Below are 26372 nucleotides of genomic sequence, written 5' to 3' on the forward strand. Positions count from 1 at the left end.
AAGTGTGGAAGCCTCTACTGTATCAAATTGACAGGAATAACAGAGAGTTGGCCATTCTAAGGTAAAAACCCTGCGCATACAGTGTTCATGTTTTTTTTGTTTTTTTTTTCATCCAGACGGCTTCCCGCGCCCCCCTTGCAATGACAAGGTATGCTGGATTTATGGGTATGACGGGTAGTCAGAACGCTCTCCCCAGGGAGAGGCAATCTGTTTTAGATTTGAAAGAGAAAGGAACCTGGCCTGTATCACATACAATTAAATACCCGTCAGAATCCGTCAGGGTGAGATTGGAGCAAGAAGCTGCTGCGGGGTTTTGTGGGGGCAGCTGGGTTGTCCCCTTTCATCCACCGCCTTTCCAGGAGAGAGATAATGGGGTAGGGATTGTAGGACGGATGAGAAGGGATGGAGTGAAGGGGACTGGGGTGGAGTAGAAAAGAAGCGATGAATGTTTCCTCACCCCTCCATACTCCACAACCTGACTAATAGAAGCCAGCGTGTGTTTGTTTCAGCTCCCCTGCTCCCTTTCTCTTCATTCTGCCCCTGGAGCGAGCAAACACATTCAACTCAGCCAGCACTTTCACTCCTGTCCTAAGTGTGTGTACATGTACAACTGCTCAAAAGTGTGGACTTGACCATGTGCTTCGTTTAGCCTCTGGTCCTGTTTGCGCTCACTTGATCAACCAGAATTGGCCATGTGGACGTAGAGCCGTTACATTCTGAAAAGCGGCTTTGTTTACAGTGAGCAAGAGTAGCATTTCGGTACACACATTATCTTTACTTTTCTCAAGTTGCCCGTGGCAACCTAAGCCGGCATTGACCGGGGTCTGTCTCTTTAACATGCCGGGACAGTGTATTCACTACGTTTCTTTAGCAATGGTTTAAATTAAAAGCATTTTTATACTTAAGCTTTCGATTTGATGTTGTTTAGGTTAACCAGGCTTCCTGCCGATGCTGTTCTTTGGACTTAATGCTGTGCTGAGATGTGAAACGTACCCTGACTGGTATGGAGTTAATTGAATTACAAATTATGTTACTGCGTGCTTCAGAAAACCACACACAAAGCCAGAGGCAAAGAAAAGCTAAGCTCCTGGTGTACAAATTACAGGTTATGTGTCTGTCTGTGCTCAGGTCTGACAGATGATTCTTGCTGCCTGTCTGCTGCAGCAGACTCGCAGTTCATGATATCCAAATTTAGTCCTACATATGTGCCCCAGGGCATTGACAGCAGGGGGCAGCATTGTGGCACAGGTGCAATCAAACAAATATACATTTTTATGAGCGATATCGCATTTTCATGACACAGTCTCGGAGAAGTTTATTAATGGCGTCCGGGGTCACGCAGAGCTCGGTTCTCATGGTCCGTTTGCCTATGGTTGCTCTAGAATAAGTCCGCACATGCTCCAGATTTTAGGGGTGTTCAGTTTCATGTGCCAGAAGCAGTTCTGCACTAATCAGCAGCTTTCTGACTGAAGGTCTGTGGATGTGGAATGAGCGGTCCTGCTTAAAAAAAAAAGCTTATTAAATCTAAAGTGACACATGATGCTCGTCTGCAGTAATATGCTTCATGACACAATTTTTACTACTACAACTATAATCTCCTTCTGCTTGTTGTGATAATAATGGCTTATGTTTATTAGTCTTTTATAAGCCTTAGTCAAATTTTCAAGTGATGTTTGCTTGGAATAATGTACTATGTCATTCTTATCTTTTATAGAGTTATGGTGAAAGAGCAATAAAATGACGTTAACTGATTAATTGGCAATGCTTTCTGCTCAGATAACTAGCCTCCAGTTGACTGGTAAACAGACATGCCACTCTAGTTTTTAACCATTAACTTCACTAAAGCTAACTTTAATTTCCATGCTATAAGTTTCTGCATTTTTCACTATCTGAAAAATTCTAAACAGACTCACTCCTTTTTTTATGTAAGCCAGTGCAAGTGCCGAAGCCTTCTTTCAGCCAGCTAAATAAAGATTTAAAGCATCATGTGGGGCAGAAGCGATACTCTATAATAAATGCAGCCAGTGCAAACTCTGGTTACTCTGGGGCCGTCACTAGAGTCGAATTGAGACTTTGAAACCCAGGTAACGGTGGGACGGGAAATTCTTGATTCAAAAACTGTCAATTTTGTAAACTATAGAGTAAATATACACTGTATTTGCAATGACTAATGACGCATACATTTGAAGTGATCGTTAAGCATGGATACAAATTTGCCAATATCGAATTTTAGTACAATTTTAGTACATACTGCTGTAAACTTCACTCTTAAAGTGATTACTTTAAATGTTGGTGGTTTGGATCGCCTGAGGTATGTGGCTGTTTTCTTTGTCCGTTGGGTGCAAGCTCTTAAACAATGCTGCACAGGTTAAAAGAAGTACCTATAGTCGTACAACTGACGTCAGAATGCTGTGAACTGAAAACATCCCTCAAACTTGGTGAACTGACTTGGTTTCTTTATTCTTAACAATTACCTCAGTGGAAACCCATTGAAGCAATTTGCTTTAGCTTTCTATTGTGGTGCAGAGAGTGATTTATTTGGGGTGTGTTTGATGTGTCAAACAGACAAGAAAGCCACCCATGAGTACATTCTGCTTGGTCTTTCTTCGTTTGCTCAGACTGATGGGACTTTTGAAAGAAATTGGAACTTCAACAAAGTTTATAGAGGCATACAATTAGGTTCTATGAGTTTAACCTGTGGTCTGTTTCTTCTTAACATGGTGGCTTGCTTTCAGCTTGTCATATAACTGTGGTTAATCACCTCATTAACCACAGTTGCATTTGTCCTTATTAAAGGAAGAGTTTCCCTTTTGTTGTTTCTCTTCCTCATCTTCCTTATCCCCGTTTGGTCCCCGTCTAGAATTTTAAACTTCGTCTTATAAAATGTAACCTTTACTTTAAGAGCAAGCTGTGTTGGTATTATCCTTAACTTTTTGTAATTCCAGATGACTCTAGGATCTTTGAGCTCCATATTTTTGCAGAAAAGTAAAGGCGTCTTGTATTCACGTCATTCATTCGCATTGCTGACTTTGATTTTGACCTTAAATTTCCAGTTTTCCATCAAAGCTTTGAACGGAATGGGTGTATTTGAGTGATTCCAGCTTTACTTAATGACACCAAGCACAGTCATTCATTCTTCCCAGCATCGTCTTATTGCTTAGACAGATAGAACTAAACAAAGCTTGTGCCTGGTTCAGTTTAAACACACACCACCTACAAATCCAGAGCACACACCCACACGCAAATAAATACAACTCCTTTTCATTTCTGCAATGTTTTTTAATCATTTCCTTCTTATAGTACCTAAAACCTCTTTATGATTTCAAAACAAGCCTCCCGTTGCTGCACAAGGCATCAGCACTTTGAAGTATTTTAAACTGGGATTCATTTAATTATACATAAAGATGCAGTCACGATGTTGATGGGGAAGCCTGGCAGCTTTTGGCACTACAAAGGGTTTCTTACTGGGACTAAAAGAAACAAGAGGGCTTAGACTAATGGCTGTGAATGCCCTCGCTACAGGTTCATATTTCACTGAATTGAGGCCATTCTACTTCATTAAAGTGGCCTCCATCGTACCACAAACCCACCGCACACCAGTCAGTGGGAAGCTCCAAGATTTAAATTCTGTAGCTTTACATTGTTAGGACGTTGCCTGTCAAAGTAAAGAGTTGTGTAGCCATAAAGTTGCTGGAACAGGGGAGGAGAGGGGGTATCTTGTACTTCGTTTGCCGACTGGAATTTTGTCATAAATCTTGAATAGGTTTTGGTCAAACAAATCAGTAGAGTTAAGAGTTTGAAAACAGCAAGGTTTGGGTTTTTTTTTTTCTCCCCCGTACCTTCATGCAGCCAAATGAGTGCAGAGAGACAGAGCCTCCGTTCAGTCAGTCGTTCGTGTGGCTAACAGACAGGTCTTGGAGGGTACAATGTGCTACCCTTGGCTTGCTGGGCACAGCGGGTCCTGACACAGGCCCTCCTCAGTGTAAAATGCCCCCATGAGCCCTCATGGCGGCAGACCAGCTGAATTCCATCATATTAGAGAAATATTTGGACAAACCTCTATATTAATTTAATGCCTAATTTTTCTTCTTGGAGAAGGAGCTCTCAAGCTGGACTTAAATCTTGGATGTTTGATGCAAACATGAAAATGTTGCTCAGTTTTATTTAACCTGCAGCGTTTCTGAGGTCTATTTGTGTCTCTTTTGCCACTGCATATTGCTCTTTGCTGCTTTCCTCCACTCTGGTACGATGCGCTGAATGACCTGTATTGTTGCTGGTTCCACAGCTTATCGCTGAACAGTAGAATGTAAACTATGCCATTAGACTTGCATTCTCCTCCTTTTGACCAGTGAGTGGATGAGGTAAGCAGAGTTGACAAGAATAAGTGGAAATCTGAGATGCTTTAACTTACTTACTTTACTACTAAATAAAGTCTTCTTACTTTACTTAATATAAAAGTCTCTCCCAAAAAATATGCACTTATAAAACATTAGAAGATTTCCAAAACCCCTTATTTTTGTAGAGCTTTGGTCTGATGTTTATTTTTGGAAATTTCTCTAAAGATTAAAAGTGTTTTTTTCATCCTTCCTGCTTTAAATGGTTTAGAATTATTTATATTAGAAACAGTGGTGACTCCATAATGCAAGTGAGCAGTAATAATTTTTGTAGCTGTAATTATTTTAGCCTTCTTGTTGTCAGCCAAAGTTTTGCTCTCTCACAGCCTGGATGAACTGCAAACATGTCTTGACATTTTAAATGCCTTTTTCAAATAGCTGTAAATATTTATTGAATGCAACTTAAATTTTAACACTCCACTGATGCTAAAAATATCGAACTTTGAGCTTTCATGGCACAAATTTAACTTCAACACCAAAGAGTGAGGTGTTCACTTATCAGAATAAATAAAGTTTTTGAGTTTCTGATCACCTAGTTACATGCTTAAAAATTTACCAAGTCAGTAATTTCCCATTTGATTCATAGTTTCATGTCTTATTATCAACACACAGGCTGTAGAATTGAACCTGTGCTAATATTTCTTCTTTTTTTGGCAATGATTGGAATGGATAAAAAGACTTAAGCATGGGCATAAAATGCTTTAAAGTAGCCTATCAAAGGCCTTCTAACCAGTAATTTCTATAAAAGAATGTTTTGCTGTATAAGACAATCTGTTTTGAGTTTGACCTGCATCGTATTTTGAGAACTTGAACTTCTAAACCTTCAAAACTCTTCATCTGAGCCCAGTCCTGCTCTGTGGACAGATATATGATGCAACGATGGATGGACATTTTTCATGTCAGTTGTTTTGTGCTTTTATGCTTTTATGTTTCTTCTGCTGTTTTTCAGTGACAGCTGATAAACGTACATCCTGTCACTGCTGTCTGGATAGAACCTAAGCCAGACATCACCTGTTTGTCATTTCTGGAAGGAAAATGCAGTCCAATCCCACACGGACCTTTTACAGGACGCTATACCTCTATATTGAACCCCTTCCATTCATTTTCCCCTTTTAACCCCTGTGTGTGGCTAGCCTCTGGTTGCTGAGGTTAGGTTAAACAAGCCACCATCAAAGCCGTATCACCGCTGGGGTCGGAAGAGGGTCAGGGCGCAGTGGAGTGTGTGGTTTGAGGCCCTGACTGGAGGGCACAACCAGACAAGTACGGCTGCCCAACATGGTTAAATAAGCCACAGTTTTATTATGTTCATCTATATGTGAGAAAAAGTGAAGCTGTCTGCCTGTTTGCAGCAAATTACTGAACAGAACTTCAGATTTCCCTAATAAAATTATGTGAGCGCTATTTTCTTCAAGGAAAGTAGGAAAACTCCTGCTATCATGAGGTTGAGGTGTACTAAAGCTCCGAGCGATGGCGGTCATTAATCTGAAAATTGCACATCTTTTAAGCATATGGCAGCTGTGTGCCTGACAACAAGTGGCCTTGTTGTTTCATTCCTTTGAACCCCCTAACTACTGGGGTCGTTCTGTTCGTCCTTATGTTCTAGTCACGCAGAGTACTGTACGGTCCAAATTTAAAGGGTCATTACAGCTAATCCTCCAAAACAAAGGGGAAGCAGAAACAATGTGCTCCCTAGTCCTCTGGTGCTGTCCAGAAATTAAGATTCCTCACCTGTTCAGTCCTAGATGATGTGAACTCATGACTGAGTCAAAGTGAAAATTGGGATTTTATTTTTGTTTTAGTGGTTTAGCAATAGAATTAAGCAAAAATACAAGCTGCCTGGAGTTTGCATGTTCTCCCTGTGCATGCTTGGGTTCTCTCTGGGTTCATCCCACAGTCCAAAGACATGAATGTCAGATTGATTGGTTTCTCTAAATTCTCTTTAATTGAAAGTGTGTGCTTGCATGGTTGTTTGTCCTGTCTGTCTCTGCGTTACCCTGCGATGGACTGGCGACCTGTCCAGGGTGTACCCCGCCTCTCGCTCATTGACCGCTGGAGATGGGCACCAGCACCTCGCCTCAGTTGTGTGACATACCAACACTGAAGTTGTTGATACATTTTTGTGACTTGTGCACTGCAGAATCAGGTGCATTTGCTACTGTTATACCATTGCAATATTTGCAATAAATTATTTAGTTGAACTGTTTGTCATTCGCCTGTTTGCCACGGCATTGTTCTTGACATGTGGTTTGTACTTCAAAATGGAATGTAAAAATAATCCTAGACTGGTTGCATATCACATTAACATAAGAGATAGGTTCTAAGTTGAAGCCTTCACATTAGGATAGATGGCTGTGAGGCAGCCATTTAGCCTCCACATTTCCTGTATCCATACCTTGATTCGTGTGTGTGAACTTGATTGACATTTGAATCTCGGTCCTTTCAAACACTGCAGATATTGACCTCATCCACTCTACAATATTTGAATCAGACCTTTTTTGAGTGGAAAAAATGCACCATTGATGGAAATCACTGGTATCTAAAACTGAATTGGTGTTGGGTGTGAAGATTATGTTGGCAGGCCAACTGGCTTACAGCTGATTTCCAATCTTCCACGGCTTGGGCAAAATGGAGCCTTGAGTTTTCTCCAGAGATTAGTTGTGTCTTTTGTTTCTGGGAAGCTTTCCTGCATAATGTGGGAGGACTTGGACCCAAACGGAAAGGGATATTGTTTTTGTGGGAGAAAAGCCGGTGTCTGGGTATCATTTTAGTGTCTGCATATGTTTGTGGAGCAGTTTGTGTAAGGTCCTGTCTGCTCCACCACCCTGCACTTTGGGGGGGGGGAGTGTTTGGCCAAATAGCGCCAATGTTTGTACAGAGCTGTCACGATAACTGGCTCGCTCAGACACAGCTCATCTGAAACAGAAATCAGAACGGTATAGCACCGTTTGAACTCTGCTTATCACGTGTAAGATCTGACTGCAGAAGTGAAAGATAAACGCCACCATTTCAAGGTTACTGAAAATGGCTTTTCTCACTTATTTATGTTTTTTTTTTTGATGACATGATAGGTCATGATTTTGGGAGGAACATCTGTTGATGCATCACTTAGCAAAGAGTGTTTTTAACCCGTCAGATCAGCCATTAATGTGCTTTACTGTCTTAGGTTGTCCTTAATTTCTATTATTGCTTCCTAGGAGCCAGACTGTTGAAATCTTTCCTGTAAATTCCAGGATTGCCAATATTTCTTCAAAAAAAAGAAGAAAAAAAAATGTATATAAAAACATTTGCTTTTCACCCTTTTTCAACCCAATGCCTGTTCATTTTCACTGAGACTTCTGTGTGTGGCAGCTTTTGAAGACTCCAGCTGCAGCTCACACTTTGTGATTTCCCTGAATGGGCATTGCTTCACAATCCCATCAAGGCTGCAGCATCCCTGTTGCTTCTGGAACTTTTCTGCCCCACTATTTCTTTCCACTCAGCTTTTTGTTACCAACAGTCAACTGTTTAGCAGTGATCCTTTGTAGCTTATTAGATTATCTTGTGATGCTACAATTTTCTGAGAAATTGCATTTTGGGTTTCTGCTACCTATATCCTGTCTGCCTCCTCCCTGAGCTATTATTGCCTCCTGAAGAAATGCACCGCTCCCGACCGAAAAGAACCAATCAGAGCCAGGAGGAGAAGGGTCTTAACGCTGTCCCTCAACTTCATTTAAACATGCTAAACATGTTAATGGTGGAGAAACAACTTACTGTTAGAGGAAAACCGTTTATTTGCTGTCATCGGTGGCTATGCTAAAAAATTTGTCTTACACCATACTTTCGGCATGGTGATGGCTTCAACAAAAACGTAAAGAAAAATATTTTTTTATAAGTCACATGCTGCAATTTTAAGTAATTGACATATTGCCTACATTTTTATCTGGAGTGTCTCTTGATATCCCATTAATGATATTTATAATTTGGATGGCGTGATTATGGAAATAAAGGTAAGGGCGGAGCCTCCCGGGGCAGACCCAGGTGTCACAGACCTTCCATTTGTTTTCAGTCTGTTAACTCAAAATGGGAAGCAGCATGGCGCCACTCAGCAGGACTTCTATCCATAAGGCATTTTTCATCAAGCATTAATGGAGTGCTCATTATCACACGGCAATGGTTCATTTCACAGCCAGATGTATTACTGTCACTGAAATCTACCTGCTAATTGGTGTAATCTTACTCTGTGTACATTTACAATAATAAGCATTAAAGTCATTTACATTTTTATACATTCTTATAAAAAGTGTTTGACTGAAATGGAAGCTTACCATCCTGATAATCTTAGCTACACATAATTGTTTATGGTCAAGCATGAGTTTTTTTTGAGAACCAAGCACCAGCTTGTTTTGATGACTGAGTGGTCATCTGTGATTAGCAACAAAGCCACTGGAGTTAATGCGGTGGAACCATTTACTCCGCCTCCTGCACCAGAACTCCCTCCCCCATCCAGAAGCCTGTCATGCATGACTCACCAGGATAGGTGGTGGCGGTGGTGGTGGTTGCGGCGGTGGTTGGAGAGTTGGGAGTTGTGGAGGGGCGGTGAGTCCGACTGTTGAGTGGCAGGTGGAAAGTGGGCCCTGATTGGCTCTAATCGAAGAGCAGTTGTGGGTGTTTGAGTTTGGGCAGCCAATTGCATAGTTTCGGCACGTTTAGCTGAACAACAGCTCCGCAGTTGGGATAAAGAGTTTCCATGTGTGAGGTTGCCTAAAGAGGGAGAGAACGTTCAAGTGTTTTTCTTTTTTTTTTAGAAAAAGAAATTGTACTCAGTCTTTGGTGGGAATTTCACCCCCAAAATGTAACTCAGGTCAATTTGTTGATGTACTTACTTGAAATGTTTAAGTATTTTTTATTTATTTTTTTAGACCTATTATTATTTAGAGCTATTATCAAGAAATTGGTCACCGTTTCTTTATGGCTTATCTAAAAGTATTTTAAAAATGTCCACCTTTTTCTAATGACTTTAATTGAATCATGTTATGTCATTCATCCTTGTTTTAACATGTTTTTTCTTCTCTCAGTCAACTAGGCCCCTAACATCTACCAAGGTGTGAGCGAACGCCCTTGCCCGTCCTCTCCTCCCTCCCATCTCTCCAGTGATCCTCCCATCAAGTTCTCCAGCTGTCTGGTTCTGTTGGACGCCATGCTAATCCACTGGCTCTCCTGGCTAGTCCTGCTATCTGTGGACTGGACTCCAGGCAGCCAAGCCTTTACCACCACCAGGGCTCAGGGGCTCAGGGGTCGCATCCAGCGGGACCGCCGAAATATCCGGCCCAACATCATCCTCATCATGACCGATGACCAGGATGTTGAGTTGGGTAAGAAATGCTGGCAAGCTTACAGCCCTCCACATTTATTTGCTAATATACAAAATTTATCACTGTATTTGATCTTAATTGCTTTCTTTGTTTTTCTGGCTATCTGCCTTCAGATTTATATGGTCTCCTTTTTTACATTAAATATTAAACGCAGACCATAAACCAGTAGGGAATGACCATCTGGTTTTTCAGCTGCCGCATTTCAATTAGGTTTAGTCTGAGAAAACCGAGCCAGAAAGGATTACCTACACAGTACCTATAAAATATAAAAAAGTATTGATCTCTTTTGAATGATTGAGCCTTTTTATTGCTCTGACAAATCAAAAAAGCCTAGCTTTTTTTTGACCAATTTACAAGAGTCCTGTTTAATCTCAAAGTAAAATCTGATTTCAACAAAAATAAGGACAACTGATTAAAAATATAAATATCATTTTTTTATGTTCCCGACTAGAAGGGGCATGAACAGCCCTTTTCATGTCCAGCCACAAAGAATACTTTTTTTTTTATAGGTACTGTATTATCCTCTAAAAGTAAATTGAACTTAGAGTATAAATAAATGAGAAAAGTAACCTTGCTTTGTCCTCTCAGGATCTCTGCAGGTGATGAACAAAACCAGAAAGATAATGGAAGACGGCGGCACAAGTTTTATCAACGCCTTTGTCACCACGCCGATGTGCTGCCCGTCACGGTCGTCCATGTTGACGGGAAAGTACGTCCACAACCACAACACGTACACCAACAATGAGAACTGTTCCTCCCCGTCTTGGCAAGCGCAGCATGAGCCACGCTCCTTTGCGGTCTACCTCAACAACACAGGCTACAGGACAGGTCAGTGCACTTACCGTTCTAATCTCCCAGGCTTTTGGTCGGCTCTAGGTAGCTTTAGCTGTTTTTGGAGGTGGGTTTGCTTTGAATGTCATAGGCCTGAATTAGTGGTGTTTTAACTGCTAATTAAAACACTACTCTTCCTCCCTCTTCCTCCTCACACGCCGACATATCTCCAATTACAGTGTGTCTGGCAATTCGAAGACAACAGATGGGAAGCTGCAGCAGCCAATACAGTCTCTTTTACCGTTAATGTCATTGTTGACATTGAGGAAATACTATAAACAATATTAGTTGCAAACTCTCACAGTTCTGCACCTGTGCAGTTGACAGTAGTCTGATTTTTTTTATTTTTTTATACTGGCATAGTAAATTTCTGCTGCATGTGCCTTGGCCGCGGATGACATAAAATAACAGTACAAGCTAGGTTTGGTCTTTGAATCCAATTATTCGAAAAGACCTTGAAAGGGATTTGATACTTTGGATCAGGATCAGGACCAGGCAAAAAGACGAACCTCATGTCAGGCATCCACAGACGGAGACTTAGAAAGCCCATAAAGAACTACAAAGGAGCTGGAAGCATGAACTCATCGTTAAACACTGTATTTAAAGCAACTCTCTTCTCTGTGCTCCACCGTCTCTGCAGCCTTTTTCGGCAAATACCTCAACGAGTACAATGGCAGCTACATTCCGCCTGGGTGGCGTGAATGGGTCGGATTGATCAAAAATTCCCGCTTCTATAATTACACTGTCTGTCGGAACGGATTCAAGGAGAAACACGGCGCTGACTATGCCAAGGTATGTGTTCTCATTATCTCACACCAATTTCTTTTCACTTTATGGCTTAAAATAAAGGCTTTGCTTGGCAAATGTTAGGTTGCACTCTCTTATAAACGCAGAGAAGCCCTCCAACTAATATTGTGTCATTTTTCAGACTGAAGGGAATTCTGTATTGTGAATTATAGGGACTGAGCTGGGGTGTCTCCTTTTTTTTGTGGTACGCCTTTAGATGCACCTACCCTTAACAGCTAGACGGTGTAAAATAGGTGCAGCTTTATGGGAAGACAAAGTTGCTTGCAATAAATGCCTCTTTGGTTAGTGGTTGTTTCATCTGTTTTTGTCTGCCTCCTTTTCTGTTTTTCCTGTGTCAAGCTGTGCAGTTTTGCAAAATGACTTTGCAGGAAAATACCACTGTAAAATGGGAAGGGAAATTTCAACTCGATAGTGTCGGGTTCACAAGATGAACTGTGGTTGCACTGCAAACAGTCTCCTGCAATAATCCCCCCGCCCTCCCTCAAATGTTTTAGGAGCTTTTCAGTTTGTTTTCACAGAGCCATGCCAGTATCTCCTCGGGTTGTACAGTTATGGATAAACAAAAAAAAAAAAAAAGATGAGCAAGTAAGTGTTTGAGCTGCCGTTCCTCTGCCAACTTTGGACTGAGGTGTAGGGCAGAGACCGATGTGTTTACACGACATTTACATGGTGATCAAATCGTGGTTTAGAACCAAACAGACTCTTCATATTTGTAATTTACTGCTCACACCCACCGCCTGGCAACGCTGCTCTTTCCGGAGCGCCGAGGGAGTCCGCATGGGATGGCTTGGCTGCAGTGCGACTTGCTGCGTGTTCACTTGCTGCGGTTTAAATCAGTTAGACCCCATCTGAGTTTCTGTCTGTAGGGAAAGGAGTTCATTCAAGTTGACGCCGCTCTGGTGGGAATGTTTTCTTTGTCCGTGTTGCCCGTGGACTTGTTTTACTCAGATTCCATGATACTAGAACAACAGCCATGAAAAAAAAAACACAAAAAAAAACGGGGAAGTCTTCCAATCCAGATGTGGCACACTGATGTCATGAAAGCTTGCACAAGTCTCGCTCCGTACCCTTCCTGCGCAAATCTTTTAAATTCGATGCAGTAACGCCGTCCTGTATCGACAGTCTTTTCTTACAAAGGAGTTATGCTAACAAATTCTTACTATTTCACTGCCAGCTCCAAATGTGAAGAGGGATAATCGCCACTCATGTGACTATTTTATTGCTCTTGGCCAGGCATTCCCCATGACACTTTCACTTCCTGTTGACCTGCCAGAGCCCTTTAGCACCAGGGGCTCAGATTTTAGTTGCTGGCAGCACTGCAGGGCACAGCAGCGCACAGCAGTGCTTTTGCCATGGGCACGTAATCCTCATCCTCTACGGGCATGTGTACCTGCCAGGCTTTTAAAACTGGACTGACTATAAAATAAAACCGTAATAATAAAGAGAAGACGAATCAGCCAAACCCACTTCTGACATTTCTGGGAAATTTCTCTTAGCGTTTGTTCTTAGCCGTGCAGTCCGTTCCATGTGTTTGGTGTTGGGCAACAACAACAACAGCAGCAGCAGCAGCATGACAAGACTACAGACAGGATTGTTAGTTGGCTATTGGAAACTCTGCTAATCCTATTTTTATTTTAGCTGAGGGTGTTGCTGACAGCGAAGGTAAAAATAAGACCGGACTCCACCCTGACTGGAATAAAGGTTTCAGTAAAATGGCACGGCTTTGACATGCTTGCTGTGACTATTTCACATTGTGAAGAGGGCGTGAGCTCTTCACAGTTAGCTTCACTCTTTTAGCTGGGCTCTATCTTTACAATTACCAATTTCTGGGAAAAAAAAAAATCTCAATTTTGGGAAGGAAATCATTTTGTCTCCTTCAGCACATCTCATTGGAAACGGCAGGTTTTCCCATGCCGTCTGGAAAATAACAGAAAATCTATCTGTCCATCCATCCGTCCTTGCCTGTAATTTTTGCAGAGACGATATAAAAAGTTTGACTGCTGTAGTAATATTTCCCATAATTCATTGTATTTGCAAAAGCATTCGATTTTGACATGAAAAAAATATACCGAAAGCCCAATTAAGGGTTATTTATTTTAGATTTCCGTCTTGGATTTTGTGCTCCAATAATCATAATCATTTAGGAGCGGGAAGACGTACACTGGGCAGGCCAGAAACGACCCAAGTGGCAGAAGCAGAATGAAAAGTCCAGAGTGGAGTACAGGGTGGGGGCTGTCATAACAGCATACCATTTGAAAGCACCAAGCTTCGCTCACCATCAAGTGGTGTCACATTTGATAGTGCAGAGATTCACTGATGAGGCAGCAGCCAATATACAGTGTACACACGCTCGCACAGACTCCAGCTCACACACCCACTCATTTACACACACACAGGCAAGCTGCCAGCTGTTGACTCGACAGATTGCTGCTGTACTGCACTCAATGGCCCCACTTCATATCCCTACTGGCTCCTCTTAATTTATTTGAAAATGACTGGACCAGGAAAAGCAACATGTCATAGTGATTGGACTGCAAATGAGATTTATAAAAGCTCGTGCTGTTTAGGATTTTTGCTTCAATCCCCGCATTTGTTTTCTAAATGATGCCTTTCTAGCCCGCTTGCGCCCAGTAGCTTGACTCACTTCGCTCCTCTTTTTGAAGGATTATTTCACAGATCTGATCACCAACGACAGCATCAGCTTCTTCCGAATGTCCAAGAAGATATACCCTCACCGTCCTGTGATGATGGTCATCAGCCACGCCGCCCCTCATGGACCAGAAGACTCGGCCCCGCAGTATGCCGAGCACTTCCCCAATGCTTCACAGCACATGTAAGTACGACTGGCTCTCAAATCGACTGTTCCCAAATCGAATGGCTTTGAGGAACGCCGCTTATCATTTCACTATGCAGTGATTTGCCCACCTTTAGTACTTATTGTTGCATTTTCTTGTTCAGTACTCAAGTTCACAATGAACCACACTTCTTTTCATCAGATAGCCGTGTTCGCTTTATTGCCAATTTCCAGGTTCAACTTCTTCTTCAGAACAGTGCTGCCTACACGAAAGAACTCGCTCTCATTGCCCCCAGTGGACAACTGCAGTACAACATGCACATACATAATATTAAGCAGAAATTTAAAGCCAGTCAGAAAACATGAACACATAACACAAAATAACTCAAAGACAAGATAAGATGAGAACATATTCTAACGCCTGTCATACTACTCTAGTTCTGATCCCTATTGAAGCCAAAGCCCTCCACAAGACGACAACGCAGGGTATAAAGAAACTGCTGCTTTTGTCAAAGTATAAAATCTCCAAGGCAACCTCGGATGTTATTAGTACACCCTTTGATAAATTCAAGCTCTTTAAGCCCTTGCCCACACAAACAGACAATCTGCAAAACAATGCCTTGGCACCTTTTGTCTGCTGGCAAGAAAAAAAAAAAAAAAAAACTTTCCGAAGTGGAGGTTTCTTTTTTTAAGAATACTGTTGGCAACAAAGAACTTTGCAAACGGAGATTTTGAGAAATGACACCATGGCCTATATTCACACTATTAGTAACTCTGCATGAAATCACAATATTGGTTAGTCATTTTTACCATTTTTGCTTTGCTATGTCTGTCACACTTTCTCCTGAACATGGCGCTATTAAACTTTCAACATAAGCAAAAAAAGTTAATGACATAAAAGAAAATAATTAACAGTATCTGGGAAACACAGGAATTGTAACTGTTTTAAAGGGATTTTTAAAAGGTATCTGCCTTCAGGCTCCACTGTTCTGTCCTTTTCGCAATTCAATATTTCTTCAGTTTGATCCCCTGACACTTAAAACTAATATCACAGCTGAAGCCAAAAGACAGTGGTATGAACATTGCTGTTTTTTTTTTGTTTTTTTTTATCTTATGCATTTAGATGTTTCTTTCCAAGAAAAAAAAAAACATAGATAAAAAAGAAGCTATCATTATGTGGGTGGTAAGAATTTTATAGCGGTGTTTCCTCAGACATTAGACAGGATTCCATGGGGTTTGACCCAACATGCTTCGCTAATTGGATCTCAGCGTTTTCTCTTTAACACTTGGTGGGCTTTTTCTGTTTTTTTTTTTATAAAATGAGGTGTGTCAAACATGATTACACTATAAAGGTTCTCAATCTACCGGGGATGACAGGTTTCTTTGAAGCTCCAACAAGTGAAGATGGGGAAGGCATGAGCTCGAAATGATTTATCATTTGAGAACACCGGGGGGGGGGGGCACGGGCATACCAGCGGAGCGGATCATATCACAATTTATCATAACGCCGTGCTTGTACCGAGCGAGCAGCTCGTCCCATTCTGTCCCAGTGGCCCTGTGGCCTACTTTGTCATGGTGGGCCCTCTGAATTTCCAGCAGAATACTACCACTTCCTTTCCTTTGTGCTCTGTGTGACTTGCTCTCACTTTCTGTCTTCCCACATTACTCACATTTGCTTGTCTCGCCACCGATGTATATCTCTTTCCGTCGCTCTATTTACCTCTCCCTCCATATTTCCATCCTCTGTTATCTCGTTGTCTCCTCCCCCCTCCCTCCCAGCTTCCTGTTCACTTTTATCCCTAAAGAACTTCCTGACCTTGTCCATATCAATCAGTTGTCTCTCCCCGTGGCTCCTGGGATGCGAGGAATGCATTGTGTGCTTTGGAACACCCTTTGTGACAATATTAATTTATTTTTAGCTGGTGCCTCCATGCGACGGGGGTGGAGCTCGGCGAGGGGGCCACGGGTGACTGAAAGGGTTATCCCAGTGATTGTGTGTAGGTGTTGTGTATGTGGTGTGGTTACTATGGAGACCACAGGTGGTTTGCATGGGTGGGTGTGTGTTTGTTCATTTATTTGCTTTCGTCAGATGAGGCAAATCATTTTTTCCACTCTTGGAAATTCTCTTGAACAAAAAGACAAATTTTTGACACCGTTCCAGTTTGGTTCATCTGCAAGGCAGCATGCCCTCTATCAGTGCAGAGGTATTTAATGTTTGCAGCTCATGCATGATGCAGCCAGCGTGTTTTCTCTTCTCGCAGGGTTGGGAACAGACTGCGTGGCAATGAAGGAGGAGCTGCCTCGTAAATCAAACGAGCGTCTGTACTTCTGACAGGTGCAATAGCAGTGGAGGGTTCCGTGTTAATGTTATTAACATTCCTCACTTAAGGTGTTTTCACCTAGCTCTTTAGATGTAGCCAAGTTGAGACCCATTTAAGTGCTAGTCATGTAATGCGGTTGCTGAATTGCATGTCTTGTGATAGCAGGGAGGGAGGGACAGTAATTCTAATCGCATATGAACAAATTGCCTCACTGAGAAGCCACCGACCTTCATGTGTGTTTGATTTAAAACACAACTAAAGCTGTAGGGCCTTACAAAAACATTTGTACCTCTTTATCAAATTCTGTTGCATTATGACTTCAGTGTATTTTATTGGGATTTTTGCGTGATTGACAAATTATATCATTTGCGTGATTGACAAATAATATATTGGTTTCAAAATGTTCTCTTTGCATAACCAACTCTTAAAAACAGATGCTTTTTCCATTCCTTCTTTTTGGAAAAATGGATCAAACGCACTCAGATTTGGAATGAAATTAGGTGTAACCGTTGATTTTCAAATCTTGCCGTAGACTCTCACTTGGTTTTTGAATCTTGACTTTGAATAGACTATGCGAAGACATGTCGATGCTTAAATATGAAATATTCCATTGTAGTTCTAACTGTCAGGGATTTCCTGCCGGAAGGGTGACTTGGACCACATTCACAAGCCTTCTGAGGTCTCCATTCATCTTCCTACCAGATCCCGCCCAGCTGTCCTAGCACTGTTGAAGAACGCCATCGCATAAATTTGCCACCGCCATGTTTCTCTTTGGTCATGGTGTGTTCACAGTGATGTGACTTCTGAAGGTCATTTGTTTGGGCATTGATTTTATATAGAGATACAATGGCAAAGTGATGTTACACTACCCCGATTAATATTTTAAAAGAAATTTGGATGCCATTTTCCTTCCATTACAAAGTTATGCAGAAGTTTGTGCCACCTAAACGCCTAATATAAACCTCTGCAGGTTTTTGATTGTAATGTATCAAAACGTGAAAAATCCAAAAGGGTGTGAATACTTTTGCAAGCCGCTGTACGCATGTCCTTTGGTGGCAGGTGTGACCTCTCCTACAGACCGACTTCATCCCACTGACCTCTGCATTCCTGTTCCCTGGTGCTCAGGGCCCCATACCTTGGTGGCCGATTGCCCAGAGACAAGCCTCTTTGTGGGGCTTATTATACTGCCTGCTAAGTGGGTGAAGAGTTCACCCTTCTTACAAAGCAGGCCTAAGGAGAAGGGGACAGAAGGCAGCTCAGTCAGTGAAAGCATAGGGGTTCTCATAGCAGAGCTTTATTAAGTATCAGAGTTTTGATATTCAGAACTATTTTGGAGAGGAAATTACACTTTGACGGGAGGAGTTAATTCAACATTGCTGATTGTTTTCTAGAGCTTTTTATGCAGCTGTCTGCGTGTCCTGTTCTAGATACCTTGCAGGCGCAGTGCTGCACTGTATCCTCCATCCCTCTTCTTAATTTTCTACTCAATCCCACAAACAGATTTGCAGCTTTTCTGCAATAAATATGAGTTATTCTCCCTCTTTTCACTCTGTTTATCCCATCCCGTTACTCTCTGCCCCTTCAAATGACCGTGACTTATTGAGTTCTCGCTCCAGAACTTGTTGCAAACTTGACTTTGGGGCCTATTATTTTCATAAGCATGTGCCAGCCCTCAAATGACCCATCTGTGCCAAAAGCGCAGTCAAGCAAGGAGACTCTCGTCTCTGTGCGAGAGGAGAGATGTTCGGAGAGGGGTGTGGAAAAACGGCGAAGGCGCTGGCTTGCAGAAGTGCGAAGACATTTCTGTCAACAAACGGCGTGGCAACCGATGCGTGTCAAACACAGTGGACGACTGTGGCACCTGTTGCTGAACAGGAGTTTGTAAAAAGTAGCAGACAGGTGTTTTTTGGCATTGCTAAATGTTCTCTTGCAACTCACAAGTTGCTCAGGCAGGTATTCATATTTCAATGCGAGGTGATAGTTGGGGGAATTTTACGTAGATTTTTTTTTTTTTTAAGCGCGTTCTTCTTCTGTGTGTCCTTGAAGTACCCCGAGCTATAACTACGCCCCAAACATGGACAAGCATTGGATCATGCAGTACACTGGCCCCATGAAGCCAATCCACATGGAGTTCACCAACTTCCTGCATCGGAAAAGGCTGCAGACCCTTCTGTCTGTCGACGAGTCCGTGCAGAAGGTGAGTGTGATCCTTAAAATGTTTTTGCAAAGCGAACAGTGCTTTCTCTTACCGTGCTGTACTTGCAGGTTTATGACATGCTGGAGGAAACTGGCGAGCTAGACAACACCTATATCATCTATACAGCAGACCACGGCTACCACATTGGTCAGTTTGGGTTAGTCAAGGGAAAGTCTATGCCGTATGATTTTGACATCCGGGTGCCGTTCTTCCTGAGGGGACCAAATGTGGATCCAGGGGCAGTGTGAGTACCGATCGGTCCGCGTTATTTCTATTTTGCTCTACTTTTGGTTTGGAAATTGTTGCTTTAATGTTGGGGCCTCTGTGTACGTGTGCTTCTTCAGAAACCCCCATTTGGTGCTGAACATCGACCTAGCTCCCACAATTCTCCACATCGCCGGACTCGACACCCCACCAGATATGGATGGAAAGTCCATCCTTAAGTTGCTGGAACAGGAGCGGACTGGCAACAGGTCTGTACATCTAAAGTCGTGCCTGAATAGCCGTTTTGAACAATAACTGTACAGTTTGCGTGATCCATGCAGCCATGCTCTTCATCGGTCATTACCAACAAGATGTACATTTCCACAACACGAGTGATTACATTAACTCCAGCTAAGAACACAGCCAGTAATTTGGAGGATTTTTTTTTTTTTTTCTCTTTTTGGCTGTGGGATTTTGGCTGCAAGTCGCTGTGGTCTCACTTTATTAAGGTTTCTTCAGAATTTGTTTGCAAGCTCAATCATGTGTTTCTCCACAAAAACCACTGTACTAACAGCGCACAGTGAGAGTGCAAAATATCTGTCTGCTACAAAGCATCTATTGTTGACATGAATCCACTAAAATGCTTCCAGAGACTCAGAAAAACTGAAGAGCCAAAGACCGTTAACCCCCAAAAGACTGTTGTGATCAGCTTCCATAATCTTGGCGAGCTTCGTCTGAAGGCTGCCGCAGATAAAAATGTTTCCAAAAGGCAGTCCATAAACTTTGTCCGGTTTTGTTTTCACAGATTCAAACCCAACCGGAAACCCAAAGTCTGGAGAGATACATTCCTGGTGGAGCGAGGGTAAGCTGGGGTCCACACCACAGGCACATCATATGTCACATAAAACTAACAGTGTGTTTAAATAAAAGGGCTCAATGGATGTTCCCTGTTCATGCGATACGTCTGCCTCGTTCTGCTACTTATCTCTCAGCCATTTCCTGACCACAATCTGTTTGGATTTTTCAGTCTCCTCAAAGCAGTTACCTTCCCGAGTCGAAGGGTGAAGCGACTTCTGGTCAATCATTGCAGTTCATGCAGAGGGTGCTGACACTTATGAGTAAAGGACATTAAATTGTTTCCACGAACAATACCATGCTCTGCAAAAGTTAGCATAACCCTTGAACTATTTCTGCCTTTCCTCATGTTACGACTACAGAATATGATTTAATGTTTTTTTGGACCAACACAAAGTAGTACTTAATTGTGTGGTAAGAGGAAAATGATCCGTTCTTTGACTATCCTCCTGTCCATCGTTGAATCGATACTTTGTGGATTCACCTTTTACTCCAGTTACAGCTGAACGTTTTCCTGGGATGTCTGTACCAGGTTTGTACATCTGGAAGTGGACATTTTTGGCCAGGCACTTCCCCATTGTTGTTCTGATTGTCTTGTTGAAACTTAAACCTTTACCCCAGTCAAAAGTCTTTTGCTGCCTCTGACAAGTTTTCCGTTTAAAACAAAAGAGTTCATACAGAATCATGCTGCCACCGCTATATTTTTTGCCTTGTGGGTACTATATTCTGGGTGATTTCCAGAGGTAGTTTTCTATCACACATGCTGTTTTGCCTGTGAGTCAGGAAGTTTAAATTTGGACTGATCAGACAAGATCACCTTCCTTTACCTGTGCATGGCACGCCCTGCGTTGCTTGCAACAAATTTGAAACATGACTTTGTAGCTCTGTCACAAAGCTCTGTTAGTTCTTTATTTCTCATCTCTTCTGAAATGATTGAATATGATATCTTTTGTTTCATCTAATGGGACAAAGATAATCTCATGGAGCTAGTCTTTGCGAGATTCGGGCGGTTAAAAGAGTTGGCGGAATAATCAAGTTGAAGCCAGATTATACGAAGAGCTTTTGAAATCTGATTTCTAATATTCTGCACACCTTCTGGAGCATTTTCCTTCTTGAGCTTGTCCGTAAAAGTTATATTTTGCTTCAAATTGCTGCTTTTGGGCTCTACTCTTCCACTAAAATGATGGTCTTGCCTGCATTTGCAAAAAAATCTACTCGAGCGTATTGGTAAATCTTCAGTTGCGTCGACACAGATTGAGACGGCGTACAACGCAGCAGTGACCTTTAGCTTTTTTTTTTTTTTAAGCTGTTCCATTAATCCCCACTGTTTGCAAAGTCTGTCTGGTGGAACACTTGTAGCTAAAGGCTGAGATTAACCTCACACGATAGCAGTGCGCTCACAGTGGCTGATGTGTTCTGTGAGGCTGTGCTCATGTGACACGCTCAGTGATTCGACACCCTCGGATGACCTTACAGTACTACCGCAGACAGCTGGAGCTGACGGTGTTTTGTTTTGTTTTTTTGAAGAAAAATCTCATCATCTGCATAATGCAGTCGTCAGGGAGTGACATCAACAACTGTTTGCTCTCTAATCATCCCAGACTGAAAGTCAGGAGACGAAAGCCAAGCTTATGTGGGAAAGTTGGCAATTCTTTCCCTCGGGTGTTGGGAGAAATGGATGAGAAACCGGTCGTAGTGCTTTTGGAAACGGGTTGTTGTCGCCGCTGTCATTCTGTCCTGGTGCTAAGAACTCTTTGGCAGAAAGTGGGGGTAAGAAACAAAATCTGGGATTGAGGCTAAACTTTATGCTAAACTGATGTAGATGTGTAATCCCCAAGTCTAGACGGTCAGGCACAAAGAGACAAAACATATCACCAATTCTCCAGCCAACTCTATGAAATCACTGAGAGGAGAGAGACGAGACTCTTTAGATGAAAAGCATTTTTGCAGGATGTTGAACCCCACAATTTAATCAGTTGCCTCGTAGATGATGCTTTTATTAATATTTGAAAAGTCTGGAAAAGACTCACTTTGTCTTTGATTTGCCACATTGTGACTTTAACTTATTTTTGACTCAAATATTTCATCTAAACTTTTTCTACTTGGACAAATGAATGTCATTGGCATTTAAATCAGTCATTTCACAAATAGTCATTCAAAAGTCCGTTCTCCCCTCCCTTTTTTTTTAATGGCTGTACACTTTTTATGTAATATAGTGTTTTACACTTGTTCCCTATGGCTTTAAAACTAGGTGGGCTTTCAATGCCAAACACAGCACTGAAACCGGTAATTAGCTTTTATAGACTAAAGGTGTCAAAAGAACAAGATGTCTGTATTCAGTGGAGTGTAATTCCGAGTTGATTTAACGAGTCACAGTTGTAGGTTTAAAAAAAAAAAAACAGCAGATCTGAGTTGGTACAAATACCAGCAAAAAAGGGGATGTCCTTTTCCACGCTGTCCAGTTGACATGACCTCATTATTGCTTCACAATCTGTGGAACACAGATAAAATAAATACCCCAAAACAACAATTTTTTATTTTTTTATTTTTTTTGTGTAGTTTTTTTTTTTTACCAACATGTCCAGATTGGTTTGGAAACTGATGGAAGATGTAATTTGAACCTGAACATAATATTAAATTTTTAAATGAAAAAATGCACACAGATTTGCATTTTTTCATAGTTTGCAAGGTCTGTGCTCTTTACTGTTTTGTTGTTATTTTTTCTCCTGCAGTAAGATCCTGAGGAAGAAGGATGACTCTGTGAGCACTCAGCAGACCAACAGCCTTCCAAAGTACAAGAAGGTCAGAGAAACATGCCAGCTGGCAGAACTCCAGACACCTTGCGAGCAGCCAGGACAGGTAAAGCAAAGACAGTAATGTATCAAGAAGTTGCTGCAAGCAGATTCTAACTATTCTAACTAAGCTCCCCTGTTGTCCAGCAAAGATGGTTTTTTTTTGGACTTTTAGATGGTCTTCATCTTGCCTCGTGGTGGGTGGGTGGGGATTGGGGGGGGGTGATATCTGTGGGCCACTCTTGAAGCAGCCATTTACAAGTGCATCACTTGCTTTATAATTGGTCTCTTTTTGCTCCGTTTTGCGGTCCATTAATTTGTGGGTACTTGCTTTTCATCTTGCGGCCATTAATTTTCTGGCAGACCAAACAGCCAGATGGTACAGTAAGTGGCCCTGGAGCAGACAGGCCAGAGAAATACAAATTGTTACAAATTTCAGGTAGTGTTAAAAGGACGGGCAGACATTCTGAGGGTCCGACTAATTCAATCCAGAGCCACTTTATGACCACATAAATGTGTGTGTGTAGCAATCACTTAATAAAGGCAGCGACGGAGCGGCTTCGGCTGAACTCTGGTGTGTGTGGGTGCAGCATTTCAGCTGTACGCAATAAAGCCTTTTTAATCTTCCCGTGCATTGTCGGGGTCGGGGGGGTTCATGGCAGGTTTGAGTCACTTCACTTCTTTGCCCTTCGCGCTTCAGGTTGCATTATCATTCTTTCTATTCCAAACAAAATAAAACCGGGAAGCATCCTGTGGAGTAAGTCTTAAATTGCAAACCCAGGTGGCTGTAAAATAACATCCACTGGAAGCCCAACAGTCCGAACTGCAAGTCTGCCGGCAAATCAGGCTCTCTCTAAGTGCTTCCATCCTTCTTTGTTTCTCATCATCTTCTGCCGTCCTGCTGATGCACCGATGCAGCTACACATGCATGCCTTGCGTTGCGTCTTCACTGTGGCTGCACTCAGAGGGGCGGATGAAGAGAGACGGATTGTTTTCATCCTCTGGCGACATTGCGTGCCTCTCCCTTGCATCTTTTCTGATTCTGACATGACCGCTCCGCTGCTGCCCCGTAAGCTCCTCCAGAAGAAACCCGATCTGTCGTACAAGTCTTTGTTTTGTACCCTTGTTCCCACACTCAGCGCCGGTCTCCTGTGCTGCTCTCTGCAGACGTCTGGGTCCGGTTTTATCCGGGGCCTAATCAGTCTCCAAAGCTTTATTTCCTACTGGAATGCCTTTTAAGAAAGGTGCCGATGATGTAGCCAAAAACGTGTGGGAGTTTATTTACACAATTGCGTTAGTGACGCACGGACACGGCTGGTGCGAGAGTGATTGGGGTTTCCTCTTTGTTTTACAGACACCAAATGAGCCTAATTCATCTCATGCGGTGGTTTTTTTTTTGGTTTATTTTTGCTGCAGGACTAGGATGCCAATCTCATCCACAAACTGAGACTTGAAATGCCAGAGGAAACGAACCTCTAAAATCATTCCAGATTGTTTAAAAATCCGAAATTGCTAAACAAAAATAGCTGTACAAATTGTTCTCAGTGCCCCTTTCCGCTTTGGGTGTTTGCAGAAATGGCACTGTGTGGAGGAGATCACAGGGAAGTGGAGGATCCAGAAGTGTAAAGGTGGTTCTAAGGAAGGGTCCAGGAAGAGGGTTCGCAGCCTAAGACCCCCCAGCAGTTTCGCACGCTTTCTCAACAGAGAGAAAGCGTGCGACTGTGAGGACCCTTTGTACAAACCGACCAGAGCCGATCGCCGTTCCCAACGACGGTTCTCCTCAGGAGGACAGCGTGAGTACCACATACCTGTTATCTAATGTAAATAAATCAAAAAGACATTATGTTAACAATAAAGAACCAGGTGTATCTACTTAAGATACTTTATTGACTTGCTTTGGTTTAGAGATATATTTTTGTTTTGTTACACTGTAAATTCCAGGACTGGATTTTTTTTTTTTTTCACTGATTATTTATGCTCTTAAATGAGTCATTGCTTGGAAGAAACAATCATCCAATAACAGTTCTGGTTTGCACTTTTGCAAGAGCTTTGAATTTGAGAAATATGCTGCCCTCTTGTGTTGATTGACCAAAATAAGGCTACGACTAATAATAATACATTTTCAGACCAAATAAATCTGTCGTTATTTTTCCAACTGGTCACTGATTATTTTAATCCATCTCTGCCCCCTGGCACACTTGGTTCTTGGTGTTGGCATGTGCTTTATGACACTATGTGTGCAGGCCTCTGCATTATTGTTTCCATCCTCATAGTAAAACACTGACTTATCGAACAGAATTTGAGAAATGCGTGTCGTCTCTTCTTTGACCAGCTCCAACTAAAAATCTCAAGAGTCGGGCCTAATTTGGATTATTGTTCCTCCAACTATAGACACGGATCACAAATTTTTAGAAACATTTTTCTAATATCCATGGAAAAGGAGAATTTCTGTTCTTCATTTAGTATGTTGTGTACTTTAAATTAAAGTACAGAAGCTGATGGAAAAACTGAGGCTCACATACACACAATATGTAATGTTTTTACATGCAGAATAAAAGATTTCACAGATCACAAACTGTGTTTTAAAGAGTATATGTTCAGTGTATTCAGTTAAGGTTTCACTTGTTCAGGTGTTTTTATGTTTCTAGCTAGATTACTCCATATTTGCTTAAAGGTGTCAAAATGATCTTTTCTCCATTCGAAGAGAGTAAAGCAAATAATCTTCCAACAGCTTCCTGCAACGTGTGGCACTTTTAAAATGGCACTGAGATGGTTCCAAACGATTAATACCAGAAAATCTGGGCTTTCTATAAGGAACAAACAGAAACGACTCTGCTTTTGCAAATGTTACTTTGAACTCAGTTCTCCAAAAAAAACAAAAAAAAAACAACAACTGCGCGACTCTTAATTCCTTGGCGGCTTTCAGGTTATCGCCCTCGTTTTGTACACACCCGGCCTGCTCGATCGCTGTCTGTGGAATTTGAGGGCCAGATCTACGACATCGACCTGCAAGCAGATGACCAGTCCGGCATCCGCCGCCGCGGCATCTCAAAGCGACACTACGCCTCAGAGGACCCGGAATACGATTTGGGGTCTGATGACGGGTCGGAGGAAATGCTGGCAGATGATACCAACGCGGTGGGATACCTGAACTCTGTGAAAGTTACCCACAAGTAAGCCTTTTACCGAGGTGTTTCACATCGACTGCTTTTTGCAGGGTGGTTTATGCATTTTCTTGGAACATTTTGTAGGTGCTACATCCTGATGAATGACACCATTCACTGTGAGAGAGAAATCTACCAATCTTCCAAGGCCTGGAAAGATCATAAGAGCTACGTTGATCAGGAGGTAAGCTGTCTGATTGCATGGTTTTTTTATTTTATTTTTTTTATTAATTCCTGAAATTGGAAGTCATTGACTTAAATAACAGGAAATATAACACTTAAAACTGCTGGCAACATATTTTCTTACATTTCAGATTGAAGCCCTTCAAGACAAAATTAAGAACCTTCGAGAAGTCAGAGGCCATCTGAAAAGGACGCGACCAGACGATTGTGACTGTGGAAAGAGGTTTGTCCTTTATGTTTCAGCTTTAAACTAATTCACCATCTACCTTTATTACTGTAGAAAGTCTAAGTTATTGGTGGTTTCATGAAGTTGTCATGTTTCTTACCATTTGATTGCTCTTTTTCCTCTGCTTGTAAATCCAGCTATTTTAACAAAGGCCTCAGAAACAAGGGAGAGAGACTGAAGGGCAGGAATGATCAGCTCCATCCATTCAAGTGAGTTTCTGTTATTGTTTTTGTGATTATTAAAGAAACGGAAA

The 26372-nt window shown here is 42.0% G+C and overlaps 1 protein-coding gene across 6 annotated transcripts in view; it reads left to right on the forward strand.

Moving 5' to 3' along the window:
- The window catches only part of sulf1 (sulfatase 1), an 81324-nt gene that overhangs the window by 45268 nt on the left and 9684 nt on the right, over positions 1-26372 (forward strand). For all 6 annotated transcript variants that reach the window (XM_016672675.1, XM_007554578.2, XM_007554575.2 and 3 more), the window contains 14 exons: positions 9449-9745; positions 10334-10573; positions 11217-11368; positions 14047-14216; positions 18545-18695; positions 18764-18939; positions 19040-19168; positions 19705-19761; positions 22487-22613; positions 24120-24339; positions 25473-25719; positions 25798-25894; positions 26025-26116; positions 26257-26328. In XM_016672675.1, the coding sequence (XP_016528161.1) occupies positions 9571-9745; positions 10334-10573; positions 11217-11368; positions 14047-14216; positions 18545-18695; positions 18764-18939; positions 19040-19168; positions 19705-19761; positions 22487-22613; positions 24120-24339; positions 25473-25719; positions 25798-25894; positions 26025-26116; positions 26257-26328 (2105 nt within the window). In that variant the 5' untranslated portion in view covers positions 9449-9570. The remainder of the gene's footprint in view (positions 1-9448; positions 9746-10333; positions 10574-11216; positions 11369-14046; positions 14217-18544; positions 18696-18763; positions 18940-19039; positions 19169-19704; positions 19762-22486; positions 22614-24119; positions 24340-25472; positions 25720-25797; positions 25895-26024; positions 26117-26256; positions 26329-26372) is intronic.

The sequence above is a fragment of the Poecilia formosa genome, unplaced genomic scaffold (assembly GCF_000485575.1).
Source record: "Poecilia formosa unplaced genomic scaffold, Poecilia_formosa-5.1.2 Scaffold64, whole genome shotgun sequence".
NCBI classification, from domain to species: domain Eukaryota; kingdom Metazoa; phylum Chordata; class Actinopteri; order Cyprinodontiformes; family Poeciliidae; genus Poecilia; species Poecilia formosa.